The sequence below is a fragment of the Triticum urartu genome, chromosome 1 (genome assembly GCF_003073215.2).
Source record: "Triticum urartu cultivar G1812 chromosome 1, Tu2.1, whole genome shotgun sequence".
Classification (NCBI taxonomy): Eukaryota; Viridiplantae; Streptophyta; class Magnoliopsida; order Poales; family Poaceae; genus Triticum; species Triticum urartu.
The window spans coordinates 47,599,179-47,619,004 of NC_053022.1; the positions used below are offsets into that span (position 1 = coordinate 47,599,179).

The 19,826-nt window shown below is 40.3% G+C and overlaps 1 protein-coding gene and 1 non-coding gene across 4 annotated transcripts; both read left to right on the forward strand.

Annotated features, from left to right (window-relative positions):
• Nucleotides 1–6,044: 6,044 nt before the first annotated feature.
• Nucleotides 6,045–15,888, forward strand: LOC125545994 (LEC14B protein-like). 3 transcript variants are annotated; one of them, XM_048710078.1, is made up of 11 exons: nucleotides 6,045–6,174; nucleotides 7,466–7,582; nucleotides 8,684–9,151; nucleotides 9,257–9,376; nucleotides 10,771–10,848; nucleotides 11,676–11,849; nucleotides 12,944–13,021; nucleotides 13,396–13,568; nucleotides 14,063–14,218; nucleotides 14,643–14,703; nucleotides 15,364–15,888. In XM_048710078.1, exons 3-11 carry the CDS (start codon nucleotides 8,786–8,788, stop codon nucleotides 15,568–15,570), a joined length of 1,413 nt encoding a protein of 470 aa, XP_048566035.1. In that variant the 5' UTR covers nucleotides 6,045–6,174; nucleotides 7,466–7,582; nucleotides 8,684–8,785; the 3' UTR covers nucleotides 15,571–15,888. The 3 variants fall into 3 exon arrangements, with proteins under 3 accessions (XP_048566035.1, XP_048566031.1, XP_048566040.1); XM_048710074.1 differs by having other exon boundaries at nucleotides 8,689–9,151; XM_048710083.1 differs by having other exon boundaries at nucleotides 8,689–9,151; nucleotides 14,648–14,703; nucleotides 15,364–15,631.
• A 662-nt stretch (nucleotides 15,889–16,550) lies between these two features.
• TRNAL-AAG lies at nucleotides 16,551–16,631 on the forward strand. The gene has a single exon. It is a non-coding gene; the product is annotated as a tRNA-Leu (tRNA).
• The last annotated feature ends 3,195 nt before the right edge of the window (nucleotides 16,632–19,826 follow it).

Sequence of the window (19,826 nt, forward strand, 5' to 3'; positions counted from 1 at the left end):
GGCCCATATGATTCCTGGGGGGTTCCGGTAACCTCCCGGTACTCCGGTAAAATCCCGATTTCACCCGGAACACTTCCGATGTCCAAACATAGGCTTCCAATATATCAATCTTTATGTCTCAACCATTTCGAGACTCCTCGTCATGTCCGTGATCACATCCGGGACTCCGAACAACCTTCGGTACATCAAAATGCATAAACTCATAATAACTGTCATCGTAACGTTAAGCGTGCGGACCCTACGGTTCGAGAACAATGTAGACATGACCGAGACACGTCTCCGGTCAATAACCAATAGCGGGACCTGGATGCCCATATTGGCTCCTACATATTCTACGAAGATCTTTATCGGTCAGACCGCATAACAACGTACGTTGTTCCCTTTGTCATCGGTATGTTACTTGCCCGAGATTCGATCGTCGGTATCCAATACCTAGTTCAATCTCGTTACCGGCAAGTCTCTTTACTCATTCTGTAATTCATCATCCCGCAACTAACTCATTAGTTGCAATGCTTGCAAGGCTTTAAGTGATGTGCATTACCGAGAGGGCCCAGAGATACCTCTCCGACAATCGGAGTGACAAATCCTAATCTCGAAATACGCCAACCCAACATCTACCTTTGGAGACACCTGTAATGCTCCTTTATAATCACCCAGTTACGTTGTGACGTTTGGTAGCACCCAAAGTGTTCCTCCGGCAAACGGGAGTTGCATAATCTCATAGTCATAGAAACATGTATAAGTCATGAAGAAAGCAATAGCAACATACTAAACGACCGGGTGCTAAGCTAATGGAATGGGTCATGTCAATCAGATCATTCAACTAATGATGTGATCCCGTTAATCAAATAACAACTCTTTGTCCATGGTTAGGAAACATAACCATCTTTGATTAACGAGCTAGTCAAGTAGAGGCATACTAGTGACACTCTGTTTGTCTATGTATTCACACATGTATTATGTTTCCGGTTAATACAATTCTAGCATGAATAATAAACATTTATCATGATATAAGGAAATAAATAATAACTTTATTATTGCCTCTAGGGCATATTTCCTTCAATCCCCTCCTCCTCCTTCCTGTAATGGCCGCCGCCACCGCCGCGCCCCCTATATATAGATGTTGTAATTTAGTTGTATTAATTTGGTGTGTAATTTAGATGTGTAGTTAATTTAGTTGTTGTAATTTAGTTGTAGTAATTTAGATGTGTAGTTTAGATTTTGTTTATAGAATTTTTATGATTTTTTTCTGTTGTATTTTTGTTCATAGAATTTTTATGATTTTTTTGTTCATAGAATTTTCTTTGTCAATTTATGTATATGTTCATATTGTGTATGTATAGGAAAATTATGTATGATCAAAGTCATTTATGTATATGTAATATTTATAAGAAAAAGAAGAGAAAAAAGGAAAATAAGAAGAGGAAGAAGGAGGAGAATAAGAAGAATAAGAAGAAGAGGAGAGGAAGAAGAGGAGAAATAAATAAGAATATGAAAAAAAAGAGGAGAATCTTTTTTTTCTTCGATCTCCTCCTCTATTCCTTTCTTTTTCTCCTTTTTTTCTTCTTCTTCTTCCTCTTCTTATTTTTTTATCGGGTATGTCGTTGTCGATATACCCCCCTCCCCGATAAGTACTACTTAGAAAGTGCTTAATTAATTAGTAGTTGAACTAGTTGATTTAATAAAACTACTTTATTTTACTATATATAGAAGTAGTTTATTTTTAGCAAGTACTACTTTATTTTATTTAAGTGTTTAATAGTTGAACTACTTGATTTAATAAAACTAGTTTATTTTACTATAGAAGCAGTTTATTTTTAGCAAGAAAATTAATAAAACTAGTTAAAACAATTATTCCCGCATCGACGTCGACGATGCCTATCCCGCATCCTCGTCGTCGACTTGGCGGAGGAGGCGGGCTTGATCGGAGGGGCCATGTCCGGGACTGGGCTCCGCCGGGATGGTTTTGGGATGTGCTACCTTCCGGGGGGCGTAGGTTGGTGAGGAGCCAGCCCGTCGTTGACCCAATCCTTGTTTGGTGGCGGTCGCGTGGGCCAGTGACGGTGCTGAGGCTTCCGGACACTGTGGAGGTGGTACGTCACCGTGTCAGCGAGGAGGACGAGCACGTCCGTCGCTACATGGTTGCGTTGGAGGGCAGGTTCGACAACACCTGGCAGGTTCTCCAGGGATCTCACTCGAGCGATCCTGTGATGGTTCCTTCTCTTTGGGTGTCCACCGCCCGTGCCGATACCCGTCGGGCGCTACGGTTCTAGCTGTACTAGCGATGTTATATGTATGATAGTATTCAAGGTGTATTAGTGATAATATTCGACGATGTACGGACGCAAGAGATGATGTAGTTTTGTTTATAATTGAATGCATCCTAATTTGAATACTACTTTATTTTACGATTTGATTTTGCTTATTGAATGCTCAAATTGTAAAACTACTCCTACTTTGAATGCTAAAATTGGAGAGCACTATGCAAGGCGTATGCATATGATTAGTTGATAGCTTATAGGGCTTTTGTTTTCGCAGAAATCTAGGAGCCCCCCTCCATCATCCCCGCCGTTGTCCCCGTCACCAACCCCCTCCGACCTCGAGGTGAGACCAGCCAAATCCTTTTTTAGAAAGATAATTAAACGATATTTTGGATTGACTTTAAGTCTGTCGAGTCTCCACCATATATGAGAGGATGAGGAAGCCCGACTGTTGTTGTGGGGGTCGTTTCTCCTTCTTCTCCGGGTGCTAGACCTTTGTTATGCACTAGGGGAAGAAGGAGTAACGACCATCACCGACGGTTGCAAATGTCAGAGAGGAATCAATGAGGGAGAGTTCCACCATATATATGAGAGGACGAAGAATCCCGTCTGTTGTCATGGGGGTCGCTTCTCCTTCGTTCCCGTGTGCTAGACATTTTGGTGTAATGCACTCGGGGACAAAGTGAGGAGCGACCATCACCGAGAGTCGAATATATACACCACGTGAGCTGAGAGTTTTCAAGAAAAGACTCGACAGACCGATAGTCAACCCGTGATGAATAATAATGATCTAATTTAGTTTTTGGTAGTACATATATTTAATTGTACAAGTTTAATCTTTGAATTATGAACGTAGGAAATGTCGTCATCAGACGACGAAAGTCTCCCGGGGGAGTGCAGCTGGTGCCACGATGATCGAGGTCTGTGCAACATGCCTCACCTGGACGATGATCGGCGCTTCAGCATTAAGCTCGAGGAGACCTTCGATATTGAAACGGTACGCAACGATGACAAGTGTTTTTTCGTAATTAAGCACGACTACAACTATTTCAACGTGTAATTTTCATATTTTACAATTCAAGTAGCTTATCACATGCCATGTAAGGCGCTATGTCTTGGAGAGGATGGGTTTTGAAGACCATGAAAGTTTCGAAACAAAGAAGATTCACCTAAGGACTCATCATGATGTGGATTTTGAAGTAAAGCTGTACAATTCTGAGAGTGTAACCCATTTTGGTTGCAAAAAATGGGAAGCACTTTGCAAGATGTATGGTTTTGATGAGGGTATGCTTTTCACCATGGATCTTGGTGATCCTGAAATTGAGCAAGACAATATGGACATTTGGGTCCTTGTTGATACGCCTCCAATTCTACCGCTATGTGAGTTTAGTTTCTCAAACATAGTTATTAGCTAATTTATATTGTTTATTTCAAAATAGTTGACAACTTATTTCCATTGATAGCTTATTTTCATTGTTCAAAGAATGTGCGGGAGATGGTAGACAAAACCCACTACACCGATGGCTCAGAATTAACTTACAAGGAGAAAAATCATCTGGTTGGATTTTGTACTGACATTGAGAATTACAATATCTACAATCAAACTCCTCAACATTATGGTCAATACATGCCACTAGTGCATGTGTTCAACTACGGTAACTACCATGGAGATATCCTGGTAAGATTTTTTACTATTACGACATCCGTGCATCTTTTGCATACTTCTAGAACTAGTACATCATTGCTAACTATGAAGTTATTACTATGTTTTTCAACAGATAATCCCAGAGAATTGTGTGCCTCATTTGATGTATCAGAAAGGTAGCCTTAATATTTTGAACATACAGCCAGGTCATCCTATGAATCTCAACTGTCCATACCAGATTTCTAAAAGAAGTGGAGACATGCAAATCAAAGGATGGAAAAAATGTATGGAGAGTCGTAAGGAGGTTCTTGGAAGCAAAAGGAAGCGAAGCGCAAGAATTGGAGACAGGATGATCTCCATTCTCCATAATGGAGAGTCAGGGTCTATTTTTCTTTATGCTATTTTACCTTAAAGAGGGTATTTAGGTCCTACCTAATACTGATGATCATGTGCTAAGAACAATTAAGTAGGGTTGGTTCGATGACTATGAGGATGATGATCGTATGACTTGTTATTAATAACGAGTAGAAGTTGTATGACGATGATTAGTAGGACTTGTTATTATGATGATGCATGATGCGAGCATGAAGAGTTATTATATATTTGTGGGTGAAATGAACATGGATTAGATTGAAGTGAAGGCAACATGCATGTGGTGCATGTCAAAAGTAGTACAATCCAAACTCGATCAAGTTAGGATTAGAATTATTTTCGACATGCACCACATGTTGCCTCACTTCAATCTAAGTCATGTTTAGGTATAGCAGTAGCAGTAGCACGGAGATAAGAGAGGACACATCTCTCTATTAGCAACCTATACGAACCTAAATTAACCCCCAAAACCCCTAAACCACCTCCTTTCAAAAAAAAAACCAGCCGCTGAAATGCTGACGCGTGGAAGCATATTGGTTCCGGTTGGTGCCACCAACCGGGACTAAAGGCCCTCCTGCCTGGGCTCGCCACAGCGGCCACGTGGAAGCCCATCTGTCCCGGTTCGTATAAGAACCGGGACTAAAGGCCTAGGGCATTAGTAACGACCCTTTAGTCCCGGTTCCCCAATCGAGACAGATGTGCCTTATGAACCGGGACAAATGGGCCTTTTTCTACTAGTGCTACCATGATTCAATGTACTTATCTTGTTAAACGAGATTAATGGAGTGCATTTGATTTATCCCAGGTGCATCGCCAGTGACCTTTCAGAACTTACAAGGGTAATTGTAGACATTGCTAACTTGATAATGTCACTTGTTCCATATAAAGAACCTACCAGCATGTCAGTAATGTATTTTACATACTGTTTGATTAGAAGTTGCCCAAGTACAATGGTGCTTAGTAGAGTTACATCATACTGATGTGCAATATAGTGATCAACTAATGATGGTAAAAGTCACGACCTGTGGTAATGTACTTAACTTGTTAACATAATATGATAATTGCTTGCTATGTTGTTTGGAAAATAACTAACTCAAGGGGAGGAGGGGGCTTGTCAAATAGCATCATAGAAAGACTATTTATTTTAGATTAGGGGTAGATTTCTTACCGGCTAATTTCTCTTTGGTCATGCTGAAATACATTTAGCACCACCTACCTGTCCTCCACTTTGTTTATAAAAAGAGGTATAAAAACACACAATTCCAGCCGTTCGGCTTCTTTCTAAGAAGTAATGGAACCGTCATGTGAGAATTGACTGAACGTACTTTCATTGCTCATGATGGAGTATTCTTTGAATTATTCGCTCTATGTAAAATAGAGGGACTACATACAAGTGGGTCAAATAAAAAAGCACTAGCTCGCTCCTTTACGCATCCAAAAAAAAGCAAACGCTTTACGCGATGCTGACACGAAGCGGATCCGTTATGACGTCACCGGCCAAGCTGACGTAATCCAGTACGCAACGGCGACCGTTGCGAGCCGAGCCGACCGCACCGATCCGCTCCCTCGGCGCACGCGGCCGTCCACTCACCTCCCGCCACGCGTCCAACCCACCAACTGGCTGGCTCCTGGCAGGCTCGGCGCTCACCAACCAGCCTCCCCGATCACACGCCTCCCCGCTCGTGGCCGTTCGGCGGCCCCACGCGTCATTGACCCGCCAGGTAGTCCTAGTTTATGTTTTGCGGGCAGCCCCTTCACGTTGCAGTATTTTATTCATTTAAAACCTTCCTTCCTTCCCTTCTTCTTCTTCCTTCTTCTTCTCCCCTTCTCGCCCCCGCATTTCCGCTGGCCGCCGCTCCGCAGGAGACACGAGCTGCACGCCTCCTCTGACACCTGGTACGAATTCCCTCTCCCATCCCGCCTTCTCCTCTACTTGCTTCCAGGTACGAATGGATCGTGGCGAATCGAGAGGCCTTGCTGCGTTATCCTTCTTGTACTTTCGGTTGACATATGTTGGGCTTTGCTGTGTAGAGGGCAGGCAATTCATCAGAGAAGCGCATGCGCCTGAAATCTGTTCCTGGGTGAATACGGATTAAGGGACGTTTTTCTGGTAATTTTGGGCTAGTTGATGGGTCTCGTTTCATCCCGGGGTAGGTTTTTCTTGGGTGAGCGTCATGTGTTTGTTGTTTTGCCTATGGGGCGGAGTTTCTTCCAGACATCCCACGTGAGCTGTTTCTTGGCTGCCAAACCGAGTGTTTAGGCTTCTTGCTTGCTTGCGGCAATTTTCTTATGGAGGAAAACGTCGAGAAGGGGATCGGTTCGCTTTGGCTGTTTGCTAAGCAGCTCATGGCAGTTGCGCATTCGGTGATCCCGGTGCCCTTGTGCTTGATGTATGTTTATGTTTGCAACTATATATGGGGACTAGTTCTTCGTGGCATCGGATGTTCTGGTGCAAGTGCGGTATGCTTGATGCTAAAACGTGTATACTCAGGTCCAGACCATTTCGTGTTCTGTCCCATCCTAAAAACCCGACCAATGGGCACTCGTACCGGTGGCATTTTCAATTAAAAAGAAACTGCCATGAAAACACCCCACTGGGGCAAGGCAAGCCTGGGTGGCCTGGGCATGCACTTGTTTTATCCCATTCTGTGATTCAGGAACTTGTTGTCCTGAAAAATGTCGCTCTTTTCGTCTAACAAAACTGTTGCTTTCGAGGATGGTTTTTTAGTAGGCCTTTATGACCAGCTGTTTCTAAATGAGCAAAGAGTTACGTTCTGACCCACGCCCACCTTGGGAAATTCTTCTCTTCTCCCATGAGTATCTATTGAACTGGAATTTCAGAGAATATTCTCTGGCAGCTTAGTTTAGTAGCTTTTAAGGCATTTGCCCATTTACTGACTCCGTGACTGTCACTCCTGTTGGTTAGTTACTATAAAACAGCGGTTCTCATCACTGAGGCTGTCTTCCCAATTGTTTAGTTTTGATTCCACTAGTTTACAGTGGTTATGATGCTTCTAATGTTCACCCTAACAAATTAGGCTGTTAATACACATCACTGGAATAGTGGTAACTGTTGCCTCTTCATCAACCTGAGAACCTAATGCCACTCTCACAACCATAAGAAGAATAAGGACAGGCACATCTCTCCTTTTTCTGTAGATGACTAAATTGTTTGTAAATTTTGTAGGGAATGACTGGCTGTAGAAGTGCCCAAGCCTGTGGAGATCAGCTATACCAGCCTTGTTGGAATTGCCTGGAAAGCTGGATTACAGGCCTGTGTCCACGTTAAAATCATCATTTGGAGGTGAATGCTAGAATTTAATTCTCTTGTCATATAATGAGTTTCTGTCTGAACAGATACAGTGATAGTCAGTACTGTTACTCGGACACCAGATTTGATTTCTTTTGGGGAAATCAGCCCAGCAACACCAATTTACAACGCTAGGTCGTTGGGAATTTGAAAGATGGCCACAATGCCCTTATTCAATCTCTTAGGAAATGTATGACACATGTTTCTTCCACAGGCCATCTTTGCCAGTGTAGTGCTACAATGCCGCCTGACAAGTCAGGTGCTGTGGCTTCAGCCATGGTGGTGACAGCAGCTGCCTTTGCCTCAGTTTTGGCCTAGTCTTGTGCATAGCTAGCTGGCTGTTGTTTAAGCTTCGTTATTTCCACTTTCTTGGCGTTTTCTTCCTAGTACAAAAATGACACATTTTGATGCATCTTCGAGAAAAAAAATATGCTTTAAATTCCTTTATCACCAACCCTCTATCATCAGTTGAGACGGGTTAGGGGTTATCTTTTTTATCATCTTTCAGTGTGTAAGTGCCATTTCCAATGTCACTTGTTTTGCAGTGCAGTTCTTTTAGCACTGTTTCTCATTTGCTGTGTTATTGTCATGACCACGTTAGGTGTTACTGAGCTAATTGGCACTTTATGCTTCCCCTTTAAAGAGTGATGTATCTAGAATAAACTATATGATCATTTTTTTTCTTGAATACGCACGAGTGTGCGTATCATTCATTAAAGAAGGAGGGGAAAGACATCCCAAAACTCCACACAGTTACAAATTTAGTTACACGGATTCCTCCATCAACATCCACTCCACATCTAACACATACTATCCATGCACTACCCACATTGCTATTCCCGCAAAGAAACCGTCAAGATCCCCTCTGAGTAGGCCGGCTTGCCTCCAAACTCTACCTTTGCTGTCAATCCTCTACAAAGCTCTACTGTTATCAACTTCTACGTATGACACCTTTTTGGAATTTTATCTATGGATAATTAGGAATAAGCAATAGCTATGTCTTTTGCATACAAACTTGATTAATTAAGAATAGTCACTAGTTACTATCTTTCACATACAGACTGTTTTTGTGATGTATCAATTGCGTTATTTAAGCATAGGTGTTCTGTGGATATCTAGCAATGGAAGGATCATTGGTTATGCTTGAGAAGTGATGAATGGTTTCGTAAATAGTATTGACTAAGTCAGTGGCCAAACATGTGCTCCAAACGGAAGACGTGTCATGGAGGACCATCTCAACAAGAGCAAGGCAGTCCTGCAATTGCTAATGAAGTGTTTGTCATTGATGAGGAGGTTTCCCATCTTACTAGGCTTAAATCAGAGCCAAGTGAGAGAACTCGTGCATGCCTTCATGCTGGCAAGAGCCATATCTCTACATTCAAGCTGTTGTCATCAAGAGAATCCAATCGCTCAGGATTTGGTAGATTCTCTTCAGCCGATTGCTCTTATGCTCTTCGCAAACACCTACCAGTAAGAGGCCCGTGGTGCGTTGATAGCATGGACTGCGCAGCATACATCTCACAATTCTCTTCGGATGGTTCTCTACTAATTGCTGGGTTTCGGGTATGTGATTACTATGATATTATGCAGAAGAATTTACTTCATATGTTTATATATGTTTACCGCTTCTTTGCTGTTTAACAATCTTCGATGCGAAAATGTAATCAGGGAGGCCGTATCAGAATCTATAACGCTGACAAAAAATGGAAGATCCACAAGGATATAAACTGCAAAAGTCTGCGGTGGACAGTATCAGATATTGCTCTCTCACCTGATCAACAATACCTAGTAAACCTCTTACGGATTGCTTATTTGGTTTCGTTGTAACCCTGTACATCTTTTTTACTCCATTTTAGCTTCTGTTTAACTTGTTTTTCTCCCGGGGAACCCATAAGCATGTTTACATGCTTGCCTGGATGTACTTTTACGCACTGTCCGTATTATGCTCATTGCCATACAAAATACTCTGCAGTGTGTCAGATTTCAAGTTACTTCGATGAATTTTACATCAAACTGGTTGGATGATTTTTCAGCATCTATTTTGTTCTTTGTTTCCTCATGTAAAAAATGTTAGGTAAAGGCAGAAGGATCCCTCCATTTAACTGTCCGCTGTTAGATAGAAGTGAGGCCTCTCCGCAAACGGATAGCATCCCAGCGGAGTCCGCATAGCTGACTCAAACGCGGGTGAGCGGGTTCAGCACCTTGAACTCCAGCCACTGAGCTAGCGCTTCTTTCTCCTTCCTCATATCAAGAGATTGACCCTTTGTTTATTTGTTCTCTCAAATTCAGTGTTAAGTTTATAGCCATCGAATAGTTTGTAATAAAGTGGTAGTGTTTCATATGTTCAGTGCCATATAATTTGCAGTTGCATTAGCATTTGAGCCTCATGAGCTACACTTTGTGCACCCTATGCACAATAATAAGTTATTAGATCATTTGACCCAGTCGTTATTTTATCAGTCAGATCAATAACAGTTATCAATCATAGGCTTATTTTCTCCAAAAAATGTTACCACCTCCCTCATATCTTGCTTGTTATTTGTCTCCAATATACAACTTTGGCTATTATTATTTTATTGAAACGTTATTAGAAATTATTTTTAACATATGACGAGATGAAATTATTTTATTCTGATAAATCTAGTAATAGTGCTTACAGTTGAGAAATCCTAATACTTCTGTATGTATTAGCGTATTAGTGTTCAAAGTTTTGAAGGGTTGACTGCTCACGTTCTGATAGTTAACTAAAAGAAATGGGGAAATAATTGGTACTCCCTCCGATCCAAATTAATTGTCACTTCTTTAGTAAAAGTTGTACTAAAGCTGCGACAATCGAAGGGAGTTGATTATTTCCTGCCGTTGATGTATTTCATCAGAGAAAATCGCCGCTTATCTTGTTGATATTTTAGATACTTCCCTGTCTGTTTCTATACATTCTATAATATAGGAAAACTTTTAGACCTGAGTAAAAAGCAGGTAGACTTGCTTTTCTTGGCAACTTCACTAATAATATATTTTCAGTTCTTTTTCACCATTTTAGAAATACTCGTAAAAATTCCATCCATCATTTCTGGCAAATAATTATTAGCTCTTTCATTGACTTTATGAACTAGACTTGATGATAGTTTAAGTTCATTCACATATTTGTTTTATCCCTAAAGTGCTATTGATCTGTTTTGCAGGCATATTCCAGTCTGACCCCTACTGTTCACATAGTAAATGTTCAGAATGCTCTGAAGCAGTCACATGCTAATATTACAGTATGTCCTCTTCTCTAAATTACAATATGGTCAAGTCTACCTCTAGATAACCGAATCACATACTGTTTGTTCTATGATAATTCCTGTCCAACAATTGTCATCAACATGTTCATGAAAATATATCTTCTGGATTAAATATCCATGTGTTTCCTCTTTGAGAATTAATTTTTGGATAAAATAGTTGTATTCCTGGTATAAACCCTGAATCCGGAGCATAAGTTAACTGTGCTGTGCTCGATGGCAGTCCAGGGCTGATAGCCCCACAGAGCTGCGTTAGTAGGATAGGTAAAAGAATAGGCTGGGAGATAAGTGTCAAAAAACGTCTTGTATTAAGTTACAGAGGGAGTAATACGTTATTTCTTGCTTAACTGGTAATAAACTAGGGCAGGCATTAATACGTTATATAGCTCACATACAAAACTCTAGATAGAAGCATCAATTTGAAGCCTAAGAACACTAACAACTTGGAAAGATCTCTACAAGGAAACTCATCAAATCCTAACATAAGGAGACGGAGGATTATCTAGTATGCTGCCACTGACCCTCCCCGTCAGGAAATTCTAGCGCTATTGCCTATTGGTTGTCTGTCTATCTTTTAGTTCTCCTACAAAATAGTACTCTGAGGACATCAAGCCTGCCATTTCTGGTATCATTGTACCAATGTAAATGAATAAGAAACTCAACACATCCTGCCTGCCATTTGCATGATTGCCAAATGAATGTGCTTTATCTTGGCAAAAAAAAAGCTTATAACATTTATTTTGACCAGTTTTTTTCGCAATATGCTGTTTTTTTCACAAGCATTTATTTTATTTATCATAATGCAGGACATTCATGAGGGTTTGAATTTTTCTGCTGCTGACGATGAATCCTCCTTTGGAATATTTTCAATAAAGTTTTCAAAAGATGGCCATGAACTTGTTGTTGGAAACAGCAATGAGTCAATATGTATTTATGATCTTGGAGCAAACAAAGTGACAGAGCGCATTCATGCTCATGTGGTATGAAAGTCAAATGCCCTCTTTCTTTTGTTCCTTCCATAACCTGTCCTTCCAATGTACTGTACACAACACTGTTTGGTGATACACATATCTGCTTAGGTCATATTCATATGTACTTTTAAAATCATTTCAAGTATCTAATGTGAGCATTGTTACTGTTTGCATGCAAAGAAAATTAAAGGAGTTTGTTTGTACGATTTTAGTCTCCTGCGAATAGAAATGCACTTACATTATTAGTAAAAAAAGCATTTACATTGCATATTCTACATGCTTTTGTACTGCATCCTCTAATGGTTCGTTATGTCTGAAGTAATCATCCACATGAAGCATGGTGTTGCTTTAGGCATAGCAGATTGGAGTAATGAACCACAGCAAGCAATAGTTCTTGGTGGTGCTTTAAGCATAGCAGTTTGGATAGATACTGATAGCATGCTAGAAGCTGTGCCTTGTAGAGTACTGAACTGAAATAAAATTTGTGTTTGTAGGAGTCTCACAGTGTAGTGTAGTATCACATAAACACCTAATGCCTCTAAGAGGTATTTCCAAACCAGAAGCCAAAAGGAAAATGTCAAACAGTTTATGGCGTGCCATCACTATTCAAGGTGTTTGGCTTTCTGCAAAACTGCAGGGTGATGGTATATGGTGAAAGAAAACACTGTAAATGTTAGAACCGCTAAGTCTGAAGTAGATTAGATGGCAAGTAAATATATAAATCTCAGTAAAACCAATCACTATGTCAGCTGAAGCAGCAGCTGTGTTGGTAGTCCAGTGCAGGCTGGAAGTTTGTCTCCTTCGGGCCTGCAGTATTTGGCCTACGGATACATGAATAGATGTTTATGCAGTTTCAGTTTAAAGCAGCTGAACAATGCTACACTACTGGAACAGTGGTTACGGGACGTGACACAATGGTTGGGTCTATTCGCAAGTTGTGCAGTATAACACATGTTGCCCATGTGCATATCTAATGTTGCCGGATCTAACATAGTTTCGGAATGAACAATATGTATTTATTTTCTTGAGTACCTGATGTTCTATACAAAAGAGTTATGTTTGGTTTCTGGAAATCTTATTTTCAATTCCATTGGTTTTTAAAGGCTGATGTTAATGCGGTCACGTTCGCTGATGAATCTAGTGATGTCTTGTACTCCGGAAGTGATGATAGCCTCTGTAAGGTAAGCTAATTTCTTTGAACCTGATTATATATTATTCAAATCCCATTTCAAAAGATACATCTCACTGGTTCAGTAGAGAAGAAGTTATCTGGCATATGTAGCTGGCTAATTATACCAACAATCTGAAACATTAGTGAGTTCAAAAACTTATCGGCAATGCACAATGATTACTGCATGTGATATCTAATGTAATTTTCTTTGCTGAGTGCAAACTCCAACATGATTTATCTGGAACACATGATTCCTTTTTTTACCTGTCTAGGAAATGTGAAATCAATGAAAACCTGAAGACCCTTTAGAGTATCTAGTAACGTTCTCATTTAATCATTATTCACGGAGGATTGACTTGTTAGACAATGTTTTACAATCTTCAGGTGTGGGATAGGCGCTGCCACAAGAGCGCGAAACCAGTAGGTGTTTTGGCAGGTCATTTAGATGGAGTTACATTTATTGATAGCCGTGGAGACGGGCATTATTTCATCTCCAACTGCAAGGACCAGACTATTAAACTATGGGATATCAGAAAATTGTCCTCGGCTACGAAGGAGTAACTACCAAAACTTGTTTTACATGGTCATTTCTAGAAGTATTGATATTTGTTTATACTTGAAAATGATTATTACGTCGTAGGCAAGTAGGAAGGCAAACTCAGAATGTTCATTCAGATGATCAACTCTGGCAAAAGTCAACTGTGCCGAATTATATGTATTGAGTGGAGCTAATAGAATATATCGAGTTTTTCCTGTCTTCTATGAACATGTTTCTCCATACCAGAAATACTTGCAGAGGAGCCATAATTAACTTTAGTGGCTCACTTACTGGGCTGTTGATAATATTAATTCAAGATTTCTAGGGTTTATGGACTATGTTGGTAATTAATATTTTCAACATTATGGATTAAATGTTTTTTTGTCATTTTCTCTGGCTTTTTAGTATGTTCATGGCTTTATGTTTATCCTATGTGAACTCGTAAGGTTATTTATAATCCCAAGATCTATTTCCCTGTTTTATTCTAAATTTTCCGTACAACTGTTTTCTCAGCTGCACACCGAAAGCATACGAATGGGATTACAGATGGATGACCTATCCATCAGAAGCCCGATTTTTGAAGCATTCATATGATCAATCGCTAGCCACATTCAGAGGCCATTCGGTGTTGCGCACACTTATCCGTTGTTACTTTTCCCCAATGCACAGGTTAGTTGTGAACTTGTGATTGTTTTACTTCAACTCAATTTGAGTGTTTTCTTTCACTCGCTGCTGCATCACATAAATCTTTCTACAAACACCTGAAAGTCCTTCCTGCTGTAGGCTGTCTAAATTGGTTTTTTAGTGCAATAGGGCAAAAGCATGTAAATCATCTTTCTACAAACACCTGAATCCTTTTCAGATCCCACCTGGTGTGGGAGCTTCTAGCACTGGGTCTGTCCTTTTTTTAAATGTATGACGCAAAATGCTGCTTTTCGTTTCCACAAAGGTAAAAGCTCGTGGTAGTAGGAGGAGTGGCATAATAGAATACTATCATCAATTCATCATATCATGCAACGGTTTATACTGCTACGAGTTATGGTTGTTTTGTTTTATTGAGTAATATTGTTTGTCACCTTGTTATTTGTTGCAGCACAGGTCAGAGGTACATATACACAGGATCCAGTGACCAATGTGTCTATATTTATGATGTGGTATGAGCCTTAGATGCTTCCTTAAACTGCCCTTTTTAAATATGATTCTACTATTTGCAAATCCTGGTGGTTTTGTGTCCACATGGGTGAGCATTCCCATTTGATAGAAAGTGGATGACATACTATGAAACGTAGATATCATAGTTGTAGTAGATGGAATCATGTACACTTGTACACAACTGTGTCAGCAAAACTTGAACATAAAATCGAGGATTAAAAAAAATCCTGAAATTGTTTTTAAATCTAAAAGCTTTCCATATACAAACTTCATAAAAAACTCTTCCAACATTGATCAACCAACATTGATCAACTTATGAATATTTTTTAGAATGAGTGAAATGTTGTGTTAATTGGGATAATAAGCTACTCAAGGAAATTTTAGGTAAAAGAGTTATGTATTATGTCCATGTTGGTGAATAGACCATATGCTGCAGGTTTTAACTGTAATTATGACATTCTGACTATCTATAAGTATGGCCCTGAAGGAACAAATTATGAATCTGAATAATATCATGATTCTGTAGATTATAGTATAAGCTATGCTTTTCGATGCCTTGGTATAGCCAGGTTTAACCTCAAAGTATTTCAAAGGGTCTTATATGTATAGTTCAAATTTCTAATTGCCATCTTAAAGTTGCTATGTCCCTGCTTGGCTTGCAGGCCACTGGAAACGTTGTCGAAACACTCAAATGGCATGAATCGATCGTCAGAGATTGTTCCTGGCACCCGCACCTCCCGACGCTCGTTAGCTCTTCGTGGGACGGCTATCTGGTAAGGTGGGAAGCAACGGAGGATGACGACGACCCAACGACCCTCAATAAAGGGAAACAGAAGATGTGTCCAGAGGGATACACATTCACGCTGTAGAAACATCCCGTGGCAATGGCATGCCGCGGGTTGGCGCAAGCTTTTTCTCATGCAAGTATATATCAAAGCAGTGAGCCGTTGTACAGATTCATCACACTGTAGGAGTACATAGATTTTTTTCAAACCTCACGGTCTTTTAAAGGGTAATATGAAGGATTAGTTTAGGTCCGAAATACTTGCACAAATCCACAGTAGAGCATCAAGGAGTGTTGTGCTAGACTAGAGCTTTTTGTTATAAGAGGACACATTTATATGTCCCCCCTTTGTAATAACAACTACGAGTAAGTTTTAATTGATGGGAGAGAAATGGTTCTTTAAGAGAATTTCTCGTCTCCTAATGTTGCCTGAATTCAATTAATGTTGGCCGAATTCTCGTCACCACGAAAGAGTGGATAGAATGCTTATTGATTTTTGGAAGTTTTTGTGTTAGCCAACTATTTTGTTAGGCAGAGTTGGCTTACGAGATTCTTTTCTCGCTTTATGTGCAATCCCCCAACGCCAGCAAGCAAGTAAGACTACTACTATAATTTTTTGGACAAAACCAAATGATTATAGAATGTAGATTGAATAACCATGCTATCTTCGTGTAACTTGGTCATAGGGGACTTGCATGTTCCATCCCCCATCAGTTCTTATGCTAGAATAATAACATTGACATCCTATTGTACATGATCCAAGATTATTTTCACACTGGAAGAAAACTTGCTAAAGGAGTGAATATGTTGTGAAAAATAATAACATTCCGTTGGATCACGTCCAATCTATGTATTTGCCCTGGATTTCTAGGTAGTGGGAAATAGCAAGATATTCAACAATTACGGCTCGGGCCGTGGAATAGGGAAGACCTTTCAAAAAAGAAAACTGGAAATGGGGAGAGCAGTCATGTTCGAAAATTTTCTTGCAGGAATGTCTTAAGGCGGTTAAGGGGCACAACGGCTCCAGCTTTGCCTTCATGTAAAAGATCGCACAACAGTACAACAGATCAGATGGCCGAGTTGGTCTAAGGCGCCAGATTAAGGCTCTGGTCCGAAAGGGCGTGGGTTCAAATCCCACTCTGGTCAATTTCCCTTTTTTCCTCTATATAATAAAGAAAACACGATTTCTCGTACGATGACATTTTCTTTTCTTTTATGAATGAATGAACATGTTTGTGTAATTTCCTTTTTTTCCTCTATATAATAAACAAAACATGATTTCTCGTACGATGACATTTTCTTTTCTTTTACGAATGAATGAACATGTTCGTGTAATTTCCTTTTTTTCCTCTATATAATAAACAAAACACGATTTCTCGTACGATGACATTTTCTTTTCTTTTACGAATGAATGAACATGTTCGTGTAATTTCCTTTTTTTCCTCTATATAATAAACAAAACACGATTTCTCGTACGATGACATTTTCTTTTCTTTTACGAATGAATGAACATGTTCGTGTAATTTCCTTTTTTTCCTCTATATAATAAACAAAACACGATTTCTCGTACGATGACATTTTCTTTTCTTTTACGAATGAATGAACATGTTCGTGTAATTTCCTTTTTTTCCTCTATATAATAAACAAAACACGATTTCTCGTACGATGACATTTTCTTTTCTTTTACGAATGAATGAACATGTTCGTGTCTTCCAATGCGTCCAGACTTTCATGACAAAAATGCATTTATGGTGATTTGAGGGAAAGAAACTTACTAGTCAATTTTTTGATCTTTATCCTTGCAAAGAAAAAAAAGATTTTATTCACACGGGTTTTCAAACACCTAACCTTCTACCAATGACAAGTTCAAGTGTAGCCCAACTCATACACATATTCAATAGATAACTAACGCTGGCCCAAAAAACAGACACTATTTATCCGCGAACTTGTCTAGACTCGTCCGCAGATAGTGATACGGGAGCCATTCATCCAATGCTTGCTGAAAACCTCCGACCGCAATACAAAATCAAACATAATTCATGCAAATATGACGGAATTCATTCTAGTGGTCATAAGTTCGGACATAATTTACATAATCCAGATGATATTTTGTTCGTTCAAGATGGCTCGCTCTCCCTCCCGTCCCCTCCCCTCCCTCTCGGGCGGAGCAACTAATGCGCCATTAAAGCAAGCCAACCCCCATCTTCCCACCCACCCCTGCATCTCGTCGAGTTCTCCCCGCCCAAAATCCCCATCTGAGATTCCGCATGGCTGGAGCGCGTCGCCGCGGCGTGCGGGTTCGCTGGCTTGCGCCGGTGGCACGGGTAGCGGAACCGCGGGAACTTCCACCCCCTGCAGCGGTGCCGCTACCCGACCCGCACTCGTCGGAGGCTCGCCGCGAGATGTGTCGGGTGGTGATGGAGCACTTCCCCAACCGAGACGAGTGGGGGGAGATCCACCTCCACATCCTCCGCCACACGAACTTCGTCGAGCGCGCGCGCTTCATCGGAGACGACGGCTGCGAGGATCTGGAGCTCCTCTTGATGAGGACATGACTACCTTGGATACGACCAAAAATATTGCATACATGCATATTTGTCAGGTGATTTCTAATGCAAACTATTCAATAATCTATTTATGTTATCCAGAACAAAAATACTTCACACACTTTTGTGTTTTGTCTAATTGCAGGTGTATGGGACATTTGTACAATCCACATATGAAGACAAGGGAAAAGGAGAAGTTTAGGTTGTGTTCAAAAAGTCCTCTCACGTCACTTTTGGGTCAAGAGAAGATAGAGTCCAAGTCTCTCACGTTTTGGATTCAGATTCGAACTGCACAGACATACCTGACTCAAAACGCCAACAACTTTTTCATACGGACTCCGAATTGGGTGATTCTTTTTTTGTTGGAAACTAGATTTCGTGCTCTTTCCAACCCAATTGGATTCACCTTCAAATTCATCCGGAGCGTTGAGTTTACGGACGAAACAATCTGACGTTGCAGCAGAATCCGAGTCATTTATTTTCTTACCTATTGTCCAAGAAAAAGCCACAAAAAAGGGTTAGATCTATTCATCCTTGGTCCAAGCCAGTCTGAGCCTTTGCAATTTTCTTTTCATTGCTTGGCATAGGTTGAATTATCGGTGGCATCGTCGTGTCGAGTTGCTTGGTCCTTAGTGTCTAGTTTCGTTTAGAGTTTCGAGTTTCACATTTAGTCACGCCACCGCTGCATCATTATCTCTTCCGCTGTCCACACCATCCATCAATTTCACCACGTGCTACCCACCATTCATTGTCATAATAATAGTTGAGATCGTTCACATCTTCACTTGATCCAATCTGCATCTTATCTAGTTTGTTTTGGAAAGAGGGAGAAAAAAAGAGAGAAAAAAAATGAGAGAAAAAAAACGAGAGAAAAAGAGTCAGAGAAAAAAAGGAGAGAAAAAAAAAGTGTGAGGAAAAAAAAGAGAGAAGAAAAAAAAAACAAAATTCGGATCTTTTTAGACTCAATCTCGTACTTGAATTCGGATTGGAATCTGTTTTGTGCACTGTTCAGTAAAACAGGCATAACTTCCTCATACGAAGTCCGTTTTGCCTCCGCGAGTACTCAAACGAAAGCTATCGACGATCCGCATCTAAATAGTGGAAGAAGCTAGTTCAATATTTGGCACCTCAAAATCGGCTTCTAAATAGGTCTTTTTGCCGTCCGAAGTTCATGAACACAGCTTATTCCAGTTTTTCAGGACAGTTTTCGAATTTTTTGACTCCTCATATCAACTCGGAATTGAGTGATTCCTTTTGTGTTTGAAAGCTTGAGTCAATACCATTCTTGAAAAAAAATCGGCACAAACTTTTTCAGAGGAAAGTTGGAGACAAAGTTGTTGATATATCCTGCTTGGCTGTTGTTTCACCTCATTATCTTTACTGCCGTTGTGATCTTCACTTATATCTTGCTGTCCAGAGCTACTTAGTATCCTTCATTGATGCTAGTTGTGCTACGACGTGACCTCATTAGTGTTCTAGGCTCGCGTCTCTAGTTCGGTCTAGCCTAGGACCAGCACAGTACCGTCGTTGAGCGTTTATTCAACATTGCATCTCTGAATTGATTATTGCTAATCTTTTGCTACCATATATAGCCAACCCAGCTCCACATATTTCTACACCGTGTATACGCACGTTCCCCTGGCAATCGCTTTACACAATCTTCGGAGTTATTTGACACCGCTGGTTGCCTGTCACCACCTGCCGCATGGTAAGAACTTGTAAGATATTGATATTTGCTTTACTGTGAGCACTTTACAACCACATCCTAGTAGTTCATAGGAACATTATTCTCGAA

Coding starts and splice junctions, on each gene's coding strand:
- LOC125545994 (XM_048710078.1), top strand. CDS start 8,786: ATGTGCTCCAAACGGAAGACGTGTCATGGAGGACCATCTCAACAAGAG. Junction 9,152..9,256: donor TACTAATTGCTGGGTTTCGG/GTATGTGATTAC, acceptor AAATGTAATCAG/GGAGGCCGTATCAGAATCTA. Junction 13,022..13,395: donor GTGATGATAGCCTCTGTAAG/GTAAGCTAATTT, acceptor TACAATCTTCAG/GTGTGGGATAGGCGCTGCCA.